This window comes from Oryctolagus cuniculus, chromosome 18 (genome assembly GCF_964237555.1).
Source record: "Oryctolagus cuniculus chromosome 18, mOryCun1.1, whole genome shotgun sequence".
NCBI classification, from domain to species: Eukaryota; Metazoa; Chordata; class Mammalia; order Lagomorpha; family Leporidae; genus Oryctolagus; species Oryctolagus cuniculus.
The window spans coordinates 23,930,773-23,948,854 of NC_091449.1; the positions used below are offsets into that span (position 1 = coordinate 23,930,773).

General features: G+C 47.9%; 1 protein-coding gene across 6 annotated transcripts in view; it reads right to left on the reverse strand.

Moving 5' to 3' along the window:
* Nucleotides 1-17,552, reverse strand: part of DPY19L3 (dpy-19 like C-mannosyltransferase 3) — a 91,958-nt gene extending 74,406 nt beyond the window's left edge. For 5 of the 6 annotated variants that reach the window (XM_008274580.4, XM_070061984.1, XM_017350639.3 and 2 more), the window contains exons 1-3: nt 17,415-17,552; nt 15,739-15,880; nt 12,221-12,354 (exon numbers count right to left, since the gene is read on the reverse strand). In XM_008274580.4, coding sequence (XP_008272802.1) covers nt 12,221-12,354; nt 15,739-15,844 — 240 coding nt within the window. In that variant the 5' untranslated portion in view covers nt 15,845-15,880; nt 17,415-17,552. The remainder of the gene's footprint in view (nt 1-12,220; nt 12,355-15,738; nt 15,881-17,414) is intronic. The other variant, XM_070061985.1, reaches the window with a different exon arrangement.
* Between the last annotated feature and the right edge of the window lie 530 nt (nt 17,553-18,082).

Here is an 18,082-nt window from a genome sequence, read left to right on the forward strand (position 1 = left end):
TTATAATATTTGGATACTTACAGCATCGGCAGGCCATACAAAATTATCAACTTATACTGAACTATACTGAATCTGTTCTTTTTGTATCAATATCACACTGACATGAGAATTGGTGAGAAAATTATCTTAAACTGACATCAAAAAAGAATAAACAAGTTCTCAAGTGGTTTTTAAAAATTAGCCTTCTACAGATTTGAATTTTCAGTCCCATCTGTGGTTCCTTGGCAAACTAAGTGATTTTGCAGGTATTACACGGCCCGCAGGCTGGACGTTCCCTGTCCCAGTTTAGGTCATAAATAGAATGGAGAAACACTGCAGTTGCCCGATATGTGTGCTTCCCAGCTGTGGTCAGCCTTTTGGTTCAGCTCTCACACACAGAGGAGCAGAGGATGGAGACAGCAGGGGTCAGTGCAGGACGCTCCAGCTTGGGGACTAGGTGGATGGGATTTGAATTTTAGCTCTGTCATGGATGCTGGGGGAGTCTCAGGCAAGTCACTTAACACTTCTGAGTCCAACTTCATATCTTGTAAAACAAAGAGAGCAGAACATAGCAGGATGTTTTCAGGATTAAAAATTTTAATCTATGTGCACAATGTACATATATATGTACACACTCATCTTTCCCCTGGAAACAATGGTTCAGTATTTGCCTGGTTCAGCATGCTCAGCCACTGCATCGATTTTGGAAAAAAACAAAAACTATCTAGGATGCAACGCAGAGAGGCAGAGGGGCTGCTCTACTTCCAATCCAACTGTCTGCTAAGGCCCGGGAAAGCAATAGAAGATGGCCCAAGTCCTTGGGCCCCTGCACCTGCGTGGGAGACCCAGAAGAAGCTCCTGGCTCCTGGCTCTGGATCAGCATAGCACTGGCCATTATGGCCAATTGGGAGTGAACCATCAGATGGAAGATCTCTCTCTCTCCCTGCCTCTCCTCCTCTGTGTAACTCTTTCAAATAAATAAATAAATATTTAAAAAAAAAAAGCTCAATGCCCCAAAACTTGGAATTGGAATTCATGCAGCTTTTGCATAATAAGGTCCAAGAACTCTTTGAATACTCTTCATTTGCATAGATTTCAAATTTATCTTTTAATTCCACTGTCCACCTACTTTTTGAAGTTTCCTGTACACTACACCTATTTCTCGACTTATCAATTTTAAATGAAAATTTTTTACTTCTAGCTATGAAAGATGAAGAAATCAAATTGTCTCCATAATCTTTTACCTTCTCATTCCTCTTCTAACTCAGGTTGTTATTGTTATTACATTATATAACATTACAAATTATTACTACATTGTTTATATAATTTTGTTTTATAATTTTTTTTGACAGGCAGAGTGGACAGTGAGAGAGAGAGACAGAGAGAAAGGTCTTCCTTTGCCGTTGGTTCACCCCCCAATGGCTGCTGCAGCCGGCACACCGCGCTGATCCGATGGCAGGAGCCAGGTGCTTCTCCTGGTCTCCCATGGGGTGCAGGGCCCAAGCACTTGGGCCATCCTCCACTGCACTCCCGGGCCACAGCAGAGAGCTGGCCTGGAAGAGGGGCAACCGGGATAGAATCTGGCACCCTGACCGGGACTAGAACCCGGTGTGCTGGCGCCGCAAGGTGGAGGATTAGCCTAGTGAGCCGCGGTGCTGGCCTCAATTGTATCTTTAAGCTTCTTTTTTCTGTCTCACTGTTTTAGTTGTCTACTTTTGGGTTGGGATATACATCATGAATGCCCACAGCTGGCACTCTGTCCCCGACATTTTAAGGTTACTAATACATCTGCTTGTTTTCATCATTCTGTCAACGTTTCTCTCTGAGCTTTCTGCAGATTCAGGTCTTGATTTTATCTTGGTTATCATGGTCTTATCTTCTAGTGCTGTTTCTTGCCCATGTTCTGCCAGCTCATGTTCATTTTGTTGCCTTCCTAAACCTCCTTGAAAAAGGTGTATACCTTCTCATCTCTCTGAATTCATCTACATGTGGTGTCTACGAGGATACTTCAAACAGCTTGTGGGACATGTAACTAAAAGTTTCGGGCAGGTATGTAGCTTCATTGTTAAGACGCCCACATCCTACCCTGGAGTGCCCGGGGTTCAATATCCGGCTAATGTGCATCCCGGAAGGCAGTAGGTGATGGCTCCAGAGACCTGGACGGAGTTCCCAGCTCCTGGTTTCAGCCCCACCCAACCAGCCACTGTGGGAATCTGGGGAATTATCCAACACATGGCAGCTCTATCCATCCATCTCTCAAAACAAAAGTTTAGTATGATGCAAAAATTTTGAAATTCACACATACATGGAATCTTCCAAAAGTTCATGAAAAATGTGTATTATAAAAAACCTATGCACAGATTTCCAAACTGATTCACATAAAATAAAATTTTTTAAAAGATTTATTTGAATGGCAAAGTTACAGAGGGAGAGATAGAGACAGAGAGATCAAGGTAGAGATCGAGATCTTCCATTTACTGGTTCACTCCCCAAATGGCTGCAATGGCCAAGGCTGGGCCAGGCCAAAGCCAGGAGCCTGAACTCCATGAAGGTCTCCCATGTGGGCAACAGAGGCCCAGGTACTTGGGCTGTCTCCTGCTGCTTTCTCAGGCACGTTAGCAAGGAGCTGGATCAGAAGTGGAGCAGCCAGGACTTGAACTGGTGCTCATATGGGATGCCAGCGTTGCAGGCAATAGCTTAACGCACTGCACCACAACGCCAGCCCCATAAACTTATCTTCTAATTTCATCTTTTTCCATGAACACTCTTAACACTTCCTTCATGCTTTATTATGCATTTTTTAACATGACAATATTGCTATAAAATTTTTCTGGTGCGTTCTTCATCGATCATTTGTTTTCGTTTCTCTCTCCCTTTTTTTCCTCATGGTATCACTGTACAGATCTTTGGACAGTTGCTTCCTGATTCTTGGGCCTTTCTGAATGTGGCAAGTTCTCATCAGACCAGCTCCTGATGAGAAATTCATTTTTGGGGAGAGGCCAGGGGCATGGAATATCAGTTAGGATGCACGATGGTTTACAAGAGTGGGTCCTTCCCTCCATTTCTCCAGGTGTTCAGAATGAAAGCTGTCTCTCTCTACTCCCCTTTCTACTGACCCGTGTTGTCTCTGCAATTCTGTCTGTCAGTACTCTTGCTTGCTTTCTTCCAGGAAAGCTTCTAGCATTTCTCGACACCTGTGCCCATGTCCCTTCAGGACAGTGTCGCCAGACACACAGGAAAACTCTGCTCTCACACGCTTCATCTGAAACACGTGGCTGTGAGAGTCCTCTCTCAGCATCCTTGTACACTCCTTCATGTCCCACCAGATCTGGTGGCCCTCTGGATTAGAGACCTCTGCGCTTTCTTCACAGACAGAACGGGGCTGGTTTTCATTGTCCTTGGTAAGAAAAGGAGGGCCTGACCTCTCTAGGTGGTCACTTTAAAATGAGAAGCAATTTCAGCAGCTTAACCCAAAATGAGGAACAATGTAAACTATCCAAAACTGGGAAGTACAGAAATGGTAAAATAACTGAGGATAAAGACTTCAAAAATATTAAGTGATGTAACCCATAATCAATTACATAACAAGTGTGAAAGTCTCATGAAAATATGTAAAATGGGAAAATACAGAAAAAAGCGTGAGCTTTAATATCAGATAAAGCAGATTATATAAACTGTATATTGGGATCATACACAAGTAAAAGACAAACATACAGGGTGAAGAATGAAGGGGGAAGTGAAAGGTTCTGTTTAGGGTAGAGAGTACTGGGGAATGTTTTTCATTGTAAAAATCTGTTACTGTCACAGTAGTTTATACAATTAAAAAAAAATATATGTGCTTAAAAAATAAAAAGAGAGAAGACTGCTGTTACCGTGTCCAGTAAACACGAGTCATTAAAAATGCCTACTTGGCTCTCCTACTTGCTGCACTAATGATCTCCTCCCCGAGCTGAGCTCCATAAAGCACATCCTCCTGTCTAGTTCCAAGCCAGATCTCTCACAGCGGCCAGCAGCCTCCCCTTCACCACTGCCTACCCCACCGCCTGCAACACCAGAGGCTGGACTCCCCTGCAATGAGACTGATACTTAACACTGACAACCGGCCAAGCACCATGAAGGCAAGTCTGAACATAGGCTGTGCCCTTTGTTTTGTGGATAAGAAAGGGCAGCAAAAAAGTAGTTGGCACTCAAAGGACAATTTAAAGTGACCAGGCTCTGGAGACAGCCAGATTAAATGAAATATATACAAATGCATCTAAAACAGTACCAAAGCAAATTTAACAGAGGCCAGCATTGTGGCGCAGGGGATCTAGCCACTGTCTGCAACACCAGCATCCCATGTGGGTACAGAGGTTCAAGTCCTGGTTTCTCTACTTCCAATTCAGCTCCCTGCAAAGGTGCCCGAGAAACCAGTAGAAGACAGCTGAAGTGCTTGGGCCCCTGCCTCGGGTGTGAGAGACCCAGGTAGAATTCCTGGCTCCTGGCTTCCACCTGGGCCAGCCCTGGGGGCTATTGCAGCCATTTGGGGAGTGAACCAGAGGATGGAAGATCTCTCCCCCTCTCTGTACCCCTGCCTTTCAAACAAATAAGTCTTTCTAAAAATTTCTAATTTTTAAAAAAAATTTAAAATTTAAAAAATTTCTAAGGAAAATTTAACACAATGGCTAAGGTAGTACAAAAGTAACTTTTTAATATAAAAAAATTCTGAGAAAGCACATGATCATTTAAAATCAGTACCTGTTCCTTCGACTTTCAAGTTACTGTTTCAGGTTTCCTATTTTTCAAATACTAAAAAACTATTTAAGAAGTAATTTTAAAAGCATAAACTCAGAGTGTACTTGTCTGTTTTCAAGATTTTTTTTATCTCTGAATAAATATAACTAATTAAAAGTATTTAAAAATTTTAAAAAGTACTTTCATTAAAAACTAGTCCAGCAATTTTGATGAGGGTAAGTTATAACCCACGGACACAAAACAGAAGCCAATTTGCCCTTCTCAACTATTCCCTGTCTCGCAATGTGAAACTGGAGTGAGTTGTAAGAGCACATTTCTGATGGCATAATACACTGGCATCATAACGCTCTGGTGTATTATGGTGCACAAGATCTCCTCCATCCGGAGAGCTCTATGGGACAGAGCTGACCCAGATAGCCCAGGCAGAAATGGAAACCGTGTGCCTCTGCAGCGGTATCATCGTGCTTGAGAGATGGTCACGCTACCCAAGGACTCCTCTTGTGACAAAGGGGGAAAAAGCCTGTGGTATGAGACGTTAAAGGGAAAATGCAACAACACGCTGAGCGCAGCCCTAAGTCTCAGGGAACACGGGTGGCGGGAGCGGAGAAACCGCGGGGGGAGTGCTTGTGTCACAGCTTCCCAGATGGCATGTGAGGCGCAAACAGGAACTGGCCGGGCTTCTCTTTCTCCTTCTCCTCTCTTCTGAAACAAGCTCGCCCACACATCCCCGAGCTGGCAATATGAAAACGTCCGTTTCCAACGCAGATGGGACGCCTGCCTTGGGACCCAGAGCTCCAGCCTGCTTCGCTCCATAGCTCTCCTGGGCCGGGCACAGCCAACCCTGAACTCATCATTTCCTGTCTTGCTTCCGCCGGACGGCAGACATGGCTGCTCCGGCTGCTCCGCATCCCTGCTCTAGCCAGATAGCCTCTGCATGCATGGAGTTTCCGAGTGTTGAGTGTTTCTGTCTCCCTGCTGTTGACGGTGGATCCCCCAGACCGCGTCTCAGTTTGCGCTAACAGGTGACTCGGGGTGGCCCTGGTTTGTGTCAGGAGGGGAGTGTGGACTGATCCCAGGGAGGAAGGATGCCAGAAGCTCCATGTTTGGGACCCTTTTGCAGATCGTGGCCCGAGCATCTCTCTCCCTATAAAACTATGACCACGAGGACAGCCCCTTCCTGAGTCCTGGGAGCTGGTCCAGTGCATTACTGAACCCGAGCAGGTGGTGGGAGCCTGAGAGCTGGTAACCAGCTGAACCAGAATAGGGTCACTGATGGACCCCCAGACTTGTAGCAGGTGCCTGCAGGGAGGCAAGTTCGGAGGAAGACAGCACCCTCAACCCGTGAAGCATGGCCTGCCTCGGGGTAGCTGGGCGTCAGAAGCCACTGCACCTTCGGATCTGCTCCTCCCACTGTGTCCACTGTCTCAGTGAGTGGCACGTCCACACCCACCTATCCAGCTGCTGGGACAGAGCAGAGCAGGTCAGGCGGACAACTCCTCCCTCTCAACAGCCTTTCGCACAACGAGTCAAGACTCGTCCTTCCAAGCCTGCTTCCTCAAAGCTCTGGACTATTTGTCATTTCTCCCCAACTCCTTCCAGCTAATAAAACCAGACATGGTCTGATCTTCTGTCCTGTACCAGTCGCCTCACTGCTCATAAAATCCTGCCCACAGGTACTTTCTCTGATATGGTCCTTGTTGGATTTACTCCTACCTCAGAGGGTGTTTGCTTCTGTTCCCTATGCTTTGAATGCTTTGACACAGGGGTGAGCATTGTGGCACAGTGGATTAAGCTGCTGTCCACAACACCAGCATCCCATATCAGAGGGCCAGTTCAAATCCTGGTTGCTGCTTCTGATCCAGCTCCCTGCCAGGGAAGGCAGCGGATGATAGCTCAAGTGCTAGGGTCCCTGCTACCCACATGGGAGACCTGGATATGGTCCTAGGCTTCCAGGCTGTTTGCAGACATATGGGGAGTGAACCAGTGAATAGAAGATCCCTCTGTCCCTCTGCTTATCAAATAAATTAAAAAAACAAATGTTCTGACAGATCTTGACTTGGCTGGTTCCCTCTTTGCATCTAAACCTTGGTTGGCACGCCTTGTCCCAAAGTGGTCTGCTTAACTTCCCCTTCACAAGTAGCCGCCTAGTCATCCAGTTGACTTCTACCGTATGATTTATCTTTATTCTCTTTCTGAAATCTTTCCCTGCACATCAGAATTGAGCTCCGTATCATACTCAGAGCTGTAGTTACTCAATTATTACATATGTTAATTGGACATTCAGTTACTGATGAATCCACTAAATTGGATTATCTCAGCAGTTTCTATGATTTCAGCTTTGTCCTTCTCAGCTCTGTTCCCCACACTATAGTCCAAGCCATCCTTCTAAAATCCTAACAGACGACAACACTGCCCCATTACACCAGGGCTCATGACCACATGCAGAGACGGCTTGAGATCTGAGACACAGACGACAGGTCTCTGCAGCTCCCCACTCCCAGTGCAGCCCCCCTCCCCGTCTGTGCTCCCGCAATGCCCACCACTTCCAAGGCTCTCATCTTGAATTTCCTTCACGTGTTTCTCCCTCATGACACTACCTTTCCTCTCCAGGCTGCCTCACTAACTCTTACCCACCCCGCAGGTCTTGTTAACCATCACTCCCTCTAGCTAACTTCCCGACCTTCCCTGACCTTCCCAGGAGGGGTTCTGGTGACCCTCTGATCTGCTCTCAGAACTGTCTCTCTTTGCATCAGAGCACTATGACTTTGCACATCCTATCATTGTCCAAGTACTTGCCTGTAACCTTCTCCAGAGTGCTAGGTACTCAATACATATTTACTGAGGGGCCAGGGCTGTGGTGCAGTGGGTTAAAGCCCCATCCTGCAATACCAGCATCCCGGCCGGCGCCGCGGCTCACTAGGCTAATCCTCCGCCTAGCGGCGCCGGCACACCGGGTTCTAGTCCCGGTCGGGGCGCCGGATTCTGTCCCGGTTGCCCCTCTTCCAGGCCAGCTCTCTGCTGTGGCCAGGGAGTGCAGTGGAGGATGGCTCAGGTGCTTGGGCCCTGCACCCCATGGGAGACCAGGAGAAGCACCTGGCTCCTGCCATCGGATCAGCGCGGTGCGCCGGCCGCAGTGCGCTGGCCGCGGCGGCCATTAGAGGGTGAACCAACGGCAAAGGAAGACCTTTCTCTCTGTCTCTCTCTCTCACTGTCCACTCTGCCTGTCAAAAAAAAAAAAAAAAAAAAATACCAGCATCCCATTTGGGCACAGGTTTGAGTCCTGGCTGCTCCACTTCCCATCCAGCTCCCTGTTAATGCGCTGGGGAAAGCAGTGGAGGATGGTCCAAGTCCTTGGGCTCCTGCAACCACATCAAGACCAGGAAGAAGCTCCTGGTTCCGGGCTTTGGATCGGTTCAGCTCTGGCCATTGTGGCCATCTGGGGAGTAAACCAGCAGATGGAAGACCTCTCTCTCTGTCTCTACCTCTTTCTGTAACACTGTCTTTCAAATAAATAAAAGTCTTTATTTTTCTTTTTTTTTTTTTAAATTTATTTGACAGGTAGAGTTATAGACAGTGAGAGAGACAGAGAGAAAGGTCTGCCTTCCGTTGGTTCACTCCCCAAATGGCTGCTACGGCTGGCGCTGCACCGATCCAAAGCCAGGAGCCAGGCGCTTCCTCCTGGGCCATCCTCCACTGCTCTCCCAGGCCACAGGAGAGAGCTGGACTGGAAGAGGAGCAACCAGGACTAGAACCTGGTGCCCATATGGGATGCCGGCGCTGAAGGTGAAGGATTAACCAAGTGAGCCACGGCCCTGGCCCCCAGTAATCAGTCTTAAAAAAAATATACTGGGATTCCACATAGATTGGTCTTAAAATGTATATTTTACTGAACACATTTATTATGCTGGAAAAGCTGTTGCCAGATCCAGGAATCTGTTATTCATTCCAGGTTCCCCAGTGTTTAATTCAATGTTATCCACAGAGCATGTACTCAGTAAAGACAAGGTGAAAATGTGACAGCTTCCTTAACCCAGTGCAAGTAAAGAAGGGACTCAAAGATGCTCAGCTTTCTTGAGGATGTGTTATATTTACGTAAGCACACTAGCAAGGCCACCAGTAAGCTTTAAGCTAAAGAGTTAAACTCAAAGTTTATCAAGCTGGAGTTATGGTGGCAATGGGTTAAGCTGCTGCTTGCCGTGCCAGCAGCCCGTATCAGAGTGCCTGTGTGAGTCCCAGCTACTGTGGCTAGGAAGGCAACAGAAGATGGCTCAAGTATGGGCCCTTGCTGCCCACACAGGAGATCCATATGAAGTTCTGGGCTCCTGGTTTCGGGCTGGCCAAGCCCCAGCTGTTGTGGCCATTTGGGGAGTGAACCAATGAATGAAAGATCTCTGTGTCTCTCTCCCTTTCTGTCACTTTGTCTTTCAAATAATAAATAAATCTTTAAAAATTAACTTGTAGTTTACAACGGTTACATAATCTCTTCCACGTGCCTTCTTGCCATGCAGTTATTTGTGTTTAATTGTGGCTCTACACCCACACAGGGATGGCTCAGCCCTTATTCAAGATGCCTATGTTAGTAAACAAGCACCACACTGCTTAATTCTAGGGAATCTGAAGTACTAAAGAGATGTGAGTAAAACTTTTCTTGATAAGACTACCAACTATTACCCAACAATAAGAATTATTATGCTCTGATGCCTTGATAACATGTAAATATATACACATAGACACATGCTATACTCTTAAGGTGATATGACAGATTTTAAAAATAAACACATGAGGGGGAGGGCTAAAGCATAGCGGATGAAGCCGCCGCCTGCAGTGCCAGCATCCCATATGGGCACTGGTTCAAGTCCCAGCTGCTCCACTTCCAATCCAGCTCTCTGTTGTGGCCTGGGAAAGCAGTAGAAGATGGCCCAAGTCCTTGGGCCCCTGCACCCACATGGGAGACCCTTAAGAAGCCCCTGGCTTTGGATCGGCACAGCTCTGACCCTTATGGCCAATTGGGGAGCAAACCAACAGATGGAAGACCTCTGTCTCTATCTGCCTTTCTTCTCTCTGTGTAACTCTGACTTTCAAATAAATAAATAAATCTTTAAAAAAAAATAACACAAGGGGCAGGCATTTAGCGCAGCTTAGACACCATCTGGACACCCACATCCCAATCAGAGTGCCTGGGCTCCAAGTCTCAGCTTCACTACTGATACCAGATTCCTGGCATGCTCACCCTGGGAGGCAGCAGGTGATGGTTCAAGGAACCAGGTCCCTGCCACCATGTGGGATACTTGGAATGAGTCCCTGTCCCAGCTGTTGTGGGCATTTAGGGAGTGAACCAGAGGATAAAAGATCTCTCCATTTCTCTCTCTGCTTTTCAAATAGTAAATAAAATCATACTTGAAGTTATTCATAGAAATTATACATCATTCAAAGAGGTTTCCTTTGGAGAATCATTCCAATAACAGGACCAAAGCTCAAGAGGTTGCAGAAAACTTTCCCTGGGAAATGCCTTTATTTTTTTATTTTTGACAGGCAGAGTTAGACAGTGAGAGAGAGAGAGACAGAGAGACAGAGAGAAAGGTCTTCCTTTTTCCGTTGGTTCACCCTCCAAGTGGCCGCTATGGCTGGCACGTTGCGGCCAGCGCTGCGCTGATCTGAAGCCAGGAGCCAGGTGCTTCTCCTGGTCTCCCATGGGGTGCAGGGCCCAAGCACTTGGGCCATCCTCCATGGCACTCCCGGGCCACTCTCTGCCACAGCAGAGCTGGACTGGAAGAGGAGCAACCAGGACAGAATCCAGCACCCCAACCGGGACTAGAACCCGGGGTGTCAGCGCTGCAGGCGGAGGATTAGCCTCGTGAGCCATGGCGCTGGCCGGGAAATGCCTTTAGATACTGCATCAATTCCTTTTATTTCCTTCTTTTTAAAACTGTATTTACTTATTTGAGAAAGAGATAGAGAGTTCCCTCCTACTGGTTGACTCCCAAAATGCCCTCAATGGCCAGGGCTGGGCTGGTGCCAAAGTCAGGAACTCAATCCAGGTCTCCCATGTAAGTGACAAGGACGCAACCATTTGAGCCATCACCACTGCCTCCCAGGGTCTGCATTAGCAGGAAAATGGAGTCAGGAGCCAGAGCTTGCCATCAGACCAGGCACCCCAATGTGGGAATACAGTCACCTTTAAACGCTAGGTCAAACGCCTGTCCTTCAATCAGCGCTCCTGAAGAGTCTCATAACAGATGATAAATCTTGGGCTTTGAAAGTAAGTATTGACTTTTGCAACCAACTGATCATTAGAAGCCATGTAAATGAGGTAAGAGATCATGAAACATGAGGGTACTTCAACAGGTTCATGGAAAATGCAATTAAAAAGTTCATTTTGGTACAAAAAATTTAAAAAGCCATGCACAAATGGGATCTCCAAAAAGTTCACAGAAAATGGCTAACATTGTCGGCGCCATGGCTCAATAGGCTAATCCTCCGCCTTGCGGCGCCAGCACACCGGGTTCTAGTCCCAGTCAGGGCACCGGATTCTGTCCCGGTTGCCCCTCTTCCAGGCCAGCTCTCTGCTATGGCCCAAGAGTGCAGTGGAGGATGGCCCAAGTCCTTGGGCCCTGCACCCGCATGGGAGACCAGGAGAAGCACCTGGCTCCTGCCATCGGATCAGCGCGGTACGCCGGCCGCAGCGCGCCGGCCGCGGCGGCCATTGGAGGGTAAACCAATGGCAAAGGAAGACCTTTCTCTCTGTCTCTCTCTCTCTCACTGCCCACTCTGCCTGTCAAAAAGAAAAAAAAAAGAAAAAGAAGAAAATGGCTAACATGAAAAAGCTATGCATCAAAACAAGCTGACTTATTTGTTTACTTATATTTTGAGAGGTGGCAAGACAGTAAGGGGGGAATAGAGACAGAAAGAGCAATCCCATTTTATGGTTCACTGCATTTTCCAGCTTTGGTTATTGTAGGCATTCAGGAAGAGAACCAGTAGATGGAAGATCTGTGTTCATTTCTCCCCTTTTTCTGTCACTCTGCCTTTCAAATCAATCAATCTTAAAAAAAAAAAAAAACAAAAAAACCACAGTTTAAAGTACTGGCTTTTGATTTTTTTTTTTCTTCCCCCCATTATAACCAACAGAAAAAAAACTTCTGTTGGGGCTCAGTTTGTACATGCATAAATGCAATTACAAGGTCACAAAACAATTCTCAACTCTATGATATATAACAGCATCATTTTCTGATTTCATTAAAAAATGTTACTACACCAATTTCATAATCCACTGTGGAAAAAAATACTGTAGTTTAGAGGAACTGTTATATAATCAGAATTAAGTTTATGAAAAGGAAAAGTCACTTGATTATAAAAATTCTGATATGTTATTTTAAAACAGGAAGGACCAAAGCCTTGAGATTAGATTGTTCATAGCAAAACCGCACTGCTGTAGTCATTCACCTACATGGCTCACTACTGGCAACACTGATGAGTACATCATACAATAGTCATAGAAACCGCATACCTTAATATTAGAAAACCACAAATCATTCTCATGTAACGTGGCAAGGTAGACAGACGTGAGAAGTCCCATGCAAAGGGCAACGGTTCCACCAACTGTAAATGATACAATCTTCCATAATCTTCTACTGGTACAACCTTTACAAAACACAAAACAGGTAATATCTGGGTTAGTAAAGAATTCACCATTTCCACCTGCCCGTCACTGGTGAGACCTCCCCTGTCACCTGCAATCTGAGGCTCCTTTGGTGATTCCACAAACTTGCTTTTGCTCTTGTATTACAGTTTCTACTCCACTGTACCTCACTGTCCAGGCTTCCTTTTTGCCAACTGGAATGTGAATATCTCAAGGACAAGTACGTGACTTTATTTATGCCTATATCCAGCATCAATGAACAACTATCATTTAATTATGAAGACTGTTAAATGAGGAAAGAATGCATTACACATCTAGGATGTAAGCAACCTTTCAGATGATCTACTTACAATGTGTGGTTTACTCATTAAAAGCTGACAAAAAACTTGATTACTTAAAATCTTTAGAAAGTCCACAGGAAAACATAATCCACAATAACTCAAAAAACATATAAAACAGGAAAAATATTTGTAGCCCATGAATATCTTTACTATAAAACAAATACTTCAAGATAATTAAAAAAAGGAACATTCCAGTAGCAAACAGATTCAGGATAGGCACATGAAAGACAAAATGGCCAACAGAGAATCAATGTTTAAATTCATTTCAATTCAGCAGTGTCAAAGAAATGCAAATCAAAACAACAAGCTATACTTTAAAAACATCTTGGGGCAGGTGCTATGGCGCAGCAGGTAGGGCTGCCTGCTCCACTTCTGATCCAGATCCCTGCTATGGCCTGGGAAGGCAGCAGAGGATGGCCCAGGTCCTTGAGTCCCTGCACCTGCATGGGAGACCCAGAGCAAACTCCTGGCTCCTGGCTCCTAGCCTCAGATGGGCGCAACTCTGGCCATTGTGGCCACTTAGGGAGTGAACTAGAGGATAGAAGACCCCTCACCCCCATCTTTCCTTTTCTCTCTGTATAACTCTATGACTTTCAAATAAATAAATATTTAAAAAATAAATCTTGGCTGATTTGATAGCATTTGCTACATGTATGGAAAACAGACATCTTCGAACACTGCTGTAGAGGACCAAACTGGCACCTCTCTGCAATGACAATAGGGAGTAAAAGCCACCGAGTCAGGCACACCATCTGACCAGGAATCCCACCTCTAGGCATTTACTAGAGGAAATTATGAAAGTCTTGGCCACTGGGCCACAGAGATACTTACCACATTTCTGGTGATTACCATCCCATCTTAACAAGGAATTCAACAAGGAATTAGTTAAGTTCTGCTGCAGCTACACAATGGTAGACTATAGAGACATTATTTTTTAAATAAACTGACTCATGCTCATAATAAAAGTAACGATTTACAGAACAGTATGAAGATCTCTGCTTTGCAAAACTAAAAATGAATGTTCGTGGGGACGCGTGTGCAGACAACACTAAGACAACAAGAAAAAGCCTCAATGGGGGCGGGCTCAGGATGGGTGCTTAGTGGGAGTATCTTTTCCTTCTTTTTCACTTTTCTTTTACTTTTCAGGATTCTTAAAATTTCTGACATGAGTAAATATTTCTTGGGTAAAGTGAACAATCCCCCAAATTATGTTTTAATTTAAAAGGAAGACAAACTTGAACTTCCACTGCATTGGGTGTTCAAAAAGTACTTTGGGGTCGACACTGTGGCACAGTGCGTTGTCTCTGCCTGCAGCACCAGCATCCTAGACAGGCACCAGTTCATGGCCCAGCTTTTCTCCTTCCTATCCAGCTCCCTGCTAGTGGCCTGGGAAAGCAGTGGAAGAAGGCCCAAGTGACAGGGTCCCTGCACCCACCTGGGAGACCCAGAAGCTCCTGGCTCCGGATCAGCCCAGCTCAGGCTGTTGCAGCCATATGGGAAGTGAAATCAGTGGATGGAAGACCTCCCTCTCTGTTTCTCCCTCTCTCTGTAACTCTGCCTCTCAAATAAATAAAATCTTCTAAATAAATAAGTAAATTGCTGGGCCCTCCCTCCAGAGTTAAAAAAAAAAAAAAAAAAGTACTTTTGAAAATACTTTGCCCACAATCCAGTAGCTGCTGGTAGCATATCCTCCCAGTACAGATCATTTTTATTTAATTAAATTGTTTCCTCAAGCTATTTTACTAGCTCTGGCAGGTAAGAATTAACATGGCTACAAAGAACATAAATTCTTTGAGATATCCAAAGTGGCCAATGAAACGTTTCATGTTTTCTTTTCAAATCTTGACTATGCTTATCTATGAAAGTAACTCAGAGGCGAAAAGATGGTCATGAATGCCATCTGATATATCTCTTCTCAAATCCTCAGCATTATACAAACAATTTACCAAGTTATGATCACTCCCTTCCTCTTCTCCTCTCAATAAAAACAGAAAAGTTCAGGAATCTCATAGAAAATAAACAAAACATTTTAAATTTTTAAAAAAGATTTATTTTATTTGAAAGGCAGAGTTACAGAGAAGCAGAGGCAGAGAGAGGTCTTCCATTCACTGGCTGACTCCTCAAATGGCCACAATGGCCAGAGCTGGGTCAATCAAAGCCAGGAGTCTCTTTTGGGTCTCCCATGTGGGTGCAAGGGCCCAAGCACCTGGGCCATCTTCCACTGCTTTCCCAGGCCATAGCAGAGAGCTGGATCAGAAGTGGAGCAGCTGGGATTAGAACTGGTGCCCATGTGGGATGCCAGCACTGCAGGCAGCAGCTTTACCCACTACACCACAGTGCTGGCCTCTCACCTTTCAATATTTTTTTAAAAATATTTATTTATTTTACTTGAAAGTCACAGTTACACAGAGGAGATGAAGAGAGAGAGAGAGAGAGGTCCTCCTTCCACTGGTTCACTCTCCAGATGGCTGCAATGGCTGGAGCTGCGCCAATCCGAAGCCAGGAGCCAGTCTCCTCCGGGTCTCCCATGCAGGTGCAGGGGTCCAAGGACTTGGGCCATCCTCAACTGCTCTCCCAGGCCATAGCAGAGAGCTTGATCGGAAGTGGAGCAGCCGAGTCTCAAACCGGCGCCCATATGGGATGCAGGCAGTGCAAGCGGCCGCTTCACCCGCTATGCCACAGCACCGGCCCCCATTTTTCAATATTTTAAATAAGGAAATTAGCTGAGAAGGTCAGGGTGACTAGGTGAACACACACACAAGACAAAAAAATTAGGAATATTCTAAAATCTGGCAGGGACAAGCATTGCTTTAGAGAGTCAAAGAATCAGATTTTATATGACCGGAAGCTAACGAACAAAGCAACACACCAGCTTTCATCAAAGCTCTGGAAAGCCAAGATAATCAGACTGCAATCAGAGTCATCAGGGTACCAGAACATATTCATTCAACTGGTAGGTCTATCTAATTTTTGCCCTATTGGAGAATATCTTAATTTACAGGAATAAAAGCAATCCAAAATACTGCTTAAGTTTAAATCACCTACCAGATGGCACTTTATTTTCCAACTTCACATTTTCTTCTTGTACTGGAAAATGCTCAGAAACTTCTGTGGTTTTTATTTCTTTTCTCTGCCGGATGGATATCATCATGTCAAAGACTCACACGCATTGTTCTTCCAAGCACTCCTACAAACAATACAGACATGAATGGCCCATCCACGTGTCATCACCGTCTCTTCCCACACACTCTATACCCATCCATGCTCCCCAAGTCCACTTGGGCCACTTTCCCATCCAAATCAGCCTTCAAGGCTACGCAGGGGACAACAGGAATAAGCACGTAACCACAGTCATGAAGCACCTGCTGTCCGGCGGGCACGGCCAGGAGCCAGGACGGGGACAAGCCTCTGCCCTTCTTCCAGGAAGCTCCAATTCCCTGCGGATCTTTTCCCTTCCTGAGCCAGGGCAGTTACCATGCAATTTGTCACATAACTAGACAGTTTTATATAACTTTGCACTGCTCAGAGCTGACCACGTGGGAGGTATTCAAGAGTAAATTTGTTGACAGGCAGGCTCAGAAGAGCTGAAATATTTTGTCTTGGGTATCCGAATGTTCTCTAAAACAATTCACACTGCCAGCCTCGGGGATATGCCTCAGTGGTGCTGCGGGCGGGGGTGTGCCAATCAGGGCAGCTGCTCTGCCGGGGAGCACCAGTGGGAGGACGGCAGGGAGCCGGAGCCTGGTTTTGGAAGCTGCGAGTGGGAGGCGGGGGTGTGCTGGCAGTGAGTAAGCGGCTGCCAGTTCCCGGGAACACCTGGCTTCACTCCCCGCAGGGACGAATAGCATCTTCCTCATCATTTATGAAATACAACCAGTAAGCCTGACATGTTTGTTTCAGCAGTTTATTAATTGCTACAGGTAGAGAGCATTCGCCCGATAGGACAGGACGGACCAACAGGATACAACTCATTCATTCACGGCAGGCAGACTTAATTTTAAACGCTGGAAACCGAGAGGCTGGAACACTGCGGGGTGGGGGTGCGGGGACACCTGGGAGGTGACTCGAACCTCAAGTCACGCCCTCTATAAAGGGGGCAGCTGTTTAAATTCCACCATTGCTACCTTCTAACAAGGGGAGACAGAAAATCAACAACTACGATTGGGCCAATTACGTGTCAGGCACCGCCAGGGTCCCAGGAACTGTGAAACAAAGTTGCCCCGTTAAATGAACAGGAAAGCTCATTAAGCGCTTGAAAAGGGACTGGCAAGCAGTTCTCTGTGCCTAACAGTGACCACACCAGGCCGCGCACCCCCGGGCGCCGCGGGGCCCCGGACCCGCGCACCTGCGCTCCGCTCGCGCTGCACCTAGCATCCCCACACCTGGGTGCCCGAGAAGTTCCGCCCCTGCTCCGGGGCTCCCGGGACAGAGCGCGACCGCGCACGTCCGAGCCCGGGCCCTCGCCCCGCCCCGCGGCCAACTGCGGAGAAGTCGCCCCGCAAACTTCCTCACTCGCGACTCCCAGGCCCGGACCCCGCCTCTCGCGCGGACGCGGGCGCTCCGGGTCCCTCCGGGACGCCCCGAGCCGCCGCGGCCGCGCCTCCCCGAGCGACTCCCGCGACGGTGCAGCCGGCTCCCGCCCACCCCGCGGGACCCTCGGGGCCCGCCGCGGCAGCCTGGCGACTGCGCGGCCCCTCGCGGCCCGACACGCAGCCACAGACCTGCGGCCTCAGCCGTCCTCACGCGCGGCTCCGGACGGGGAAGGAGGTCGGCCGGGCGAGGCGGCGCCGAGGGCCTCGGGGGCGGGGCCGCACGACGGGCCGCAGCGCGCCGCGAGGACAGGGAGGAGCAGGCAGCGGCGGAGCTTTGTGCTACACCCTGCAAATGGGGGGCTGGAGGGGCGTCGACCGCCCCCGGGGAAGGGGCGCGCCGGGGAAAGGCCGGGCCGCCGCGGCCGCATCCATAGGCCCGAAGAGCCGTCCGTCAATGCGAGTCCCCGCCCCCTCCCGCGGCGCCCCGCCCAGTCTCGTGCGGCGCCGGCCGGAAGGAAGCGGCGCACTTCCGCCCGCTGTGCCCGCCCCTTATTCCCGGCTGAGCTGTCCGGCCGCCTCTGTGGTCAGCAGGACGAGAAACTTTCGTTGGCTACGCGGGCGCCGTCACCCCTGACCAAGGCGAGAGGTGTGGCTCTGGCGAGCAGCGGCGTCCCAGCTGCCCCGGGGAAGGGGCGCCGCAGGTCGGCGAGCGGTTGGGAGCAGCCGCCCCGTCCAGAGCCCCCGGGACGAAGGCTTCACAGCGGGCCATTCTTTTGGAAACCTATGCCCGCCGGCTGGCCGGGTCCTCAGCCCGCAGGACTCGCGGTGAGGCCGTCGGGCCCTGTCCCAGCTTCCCG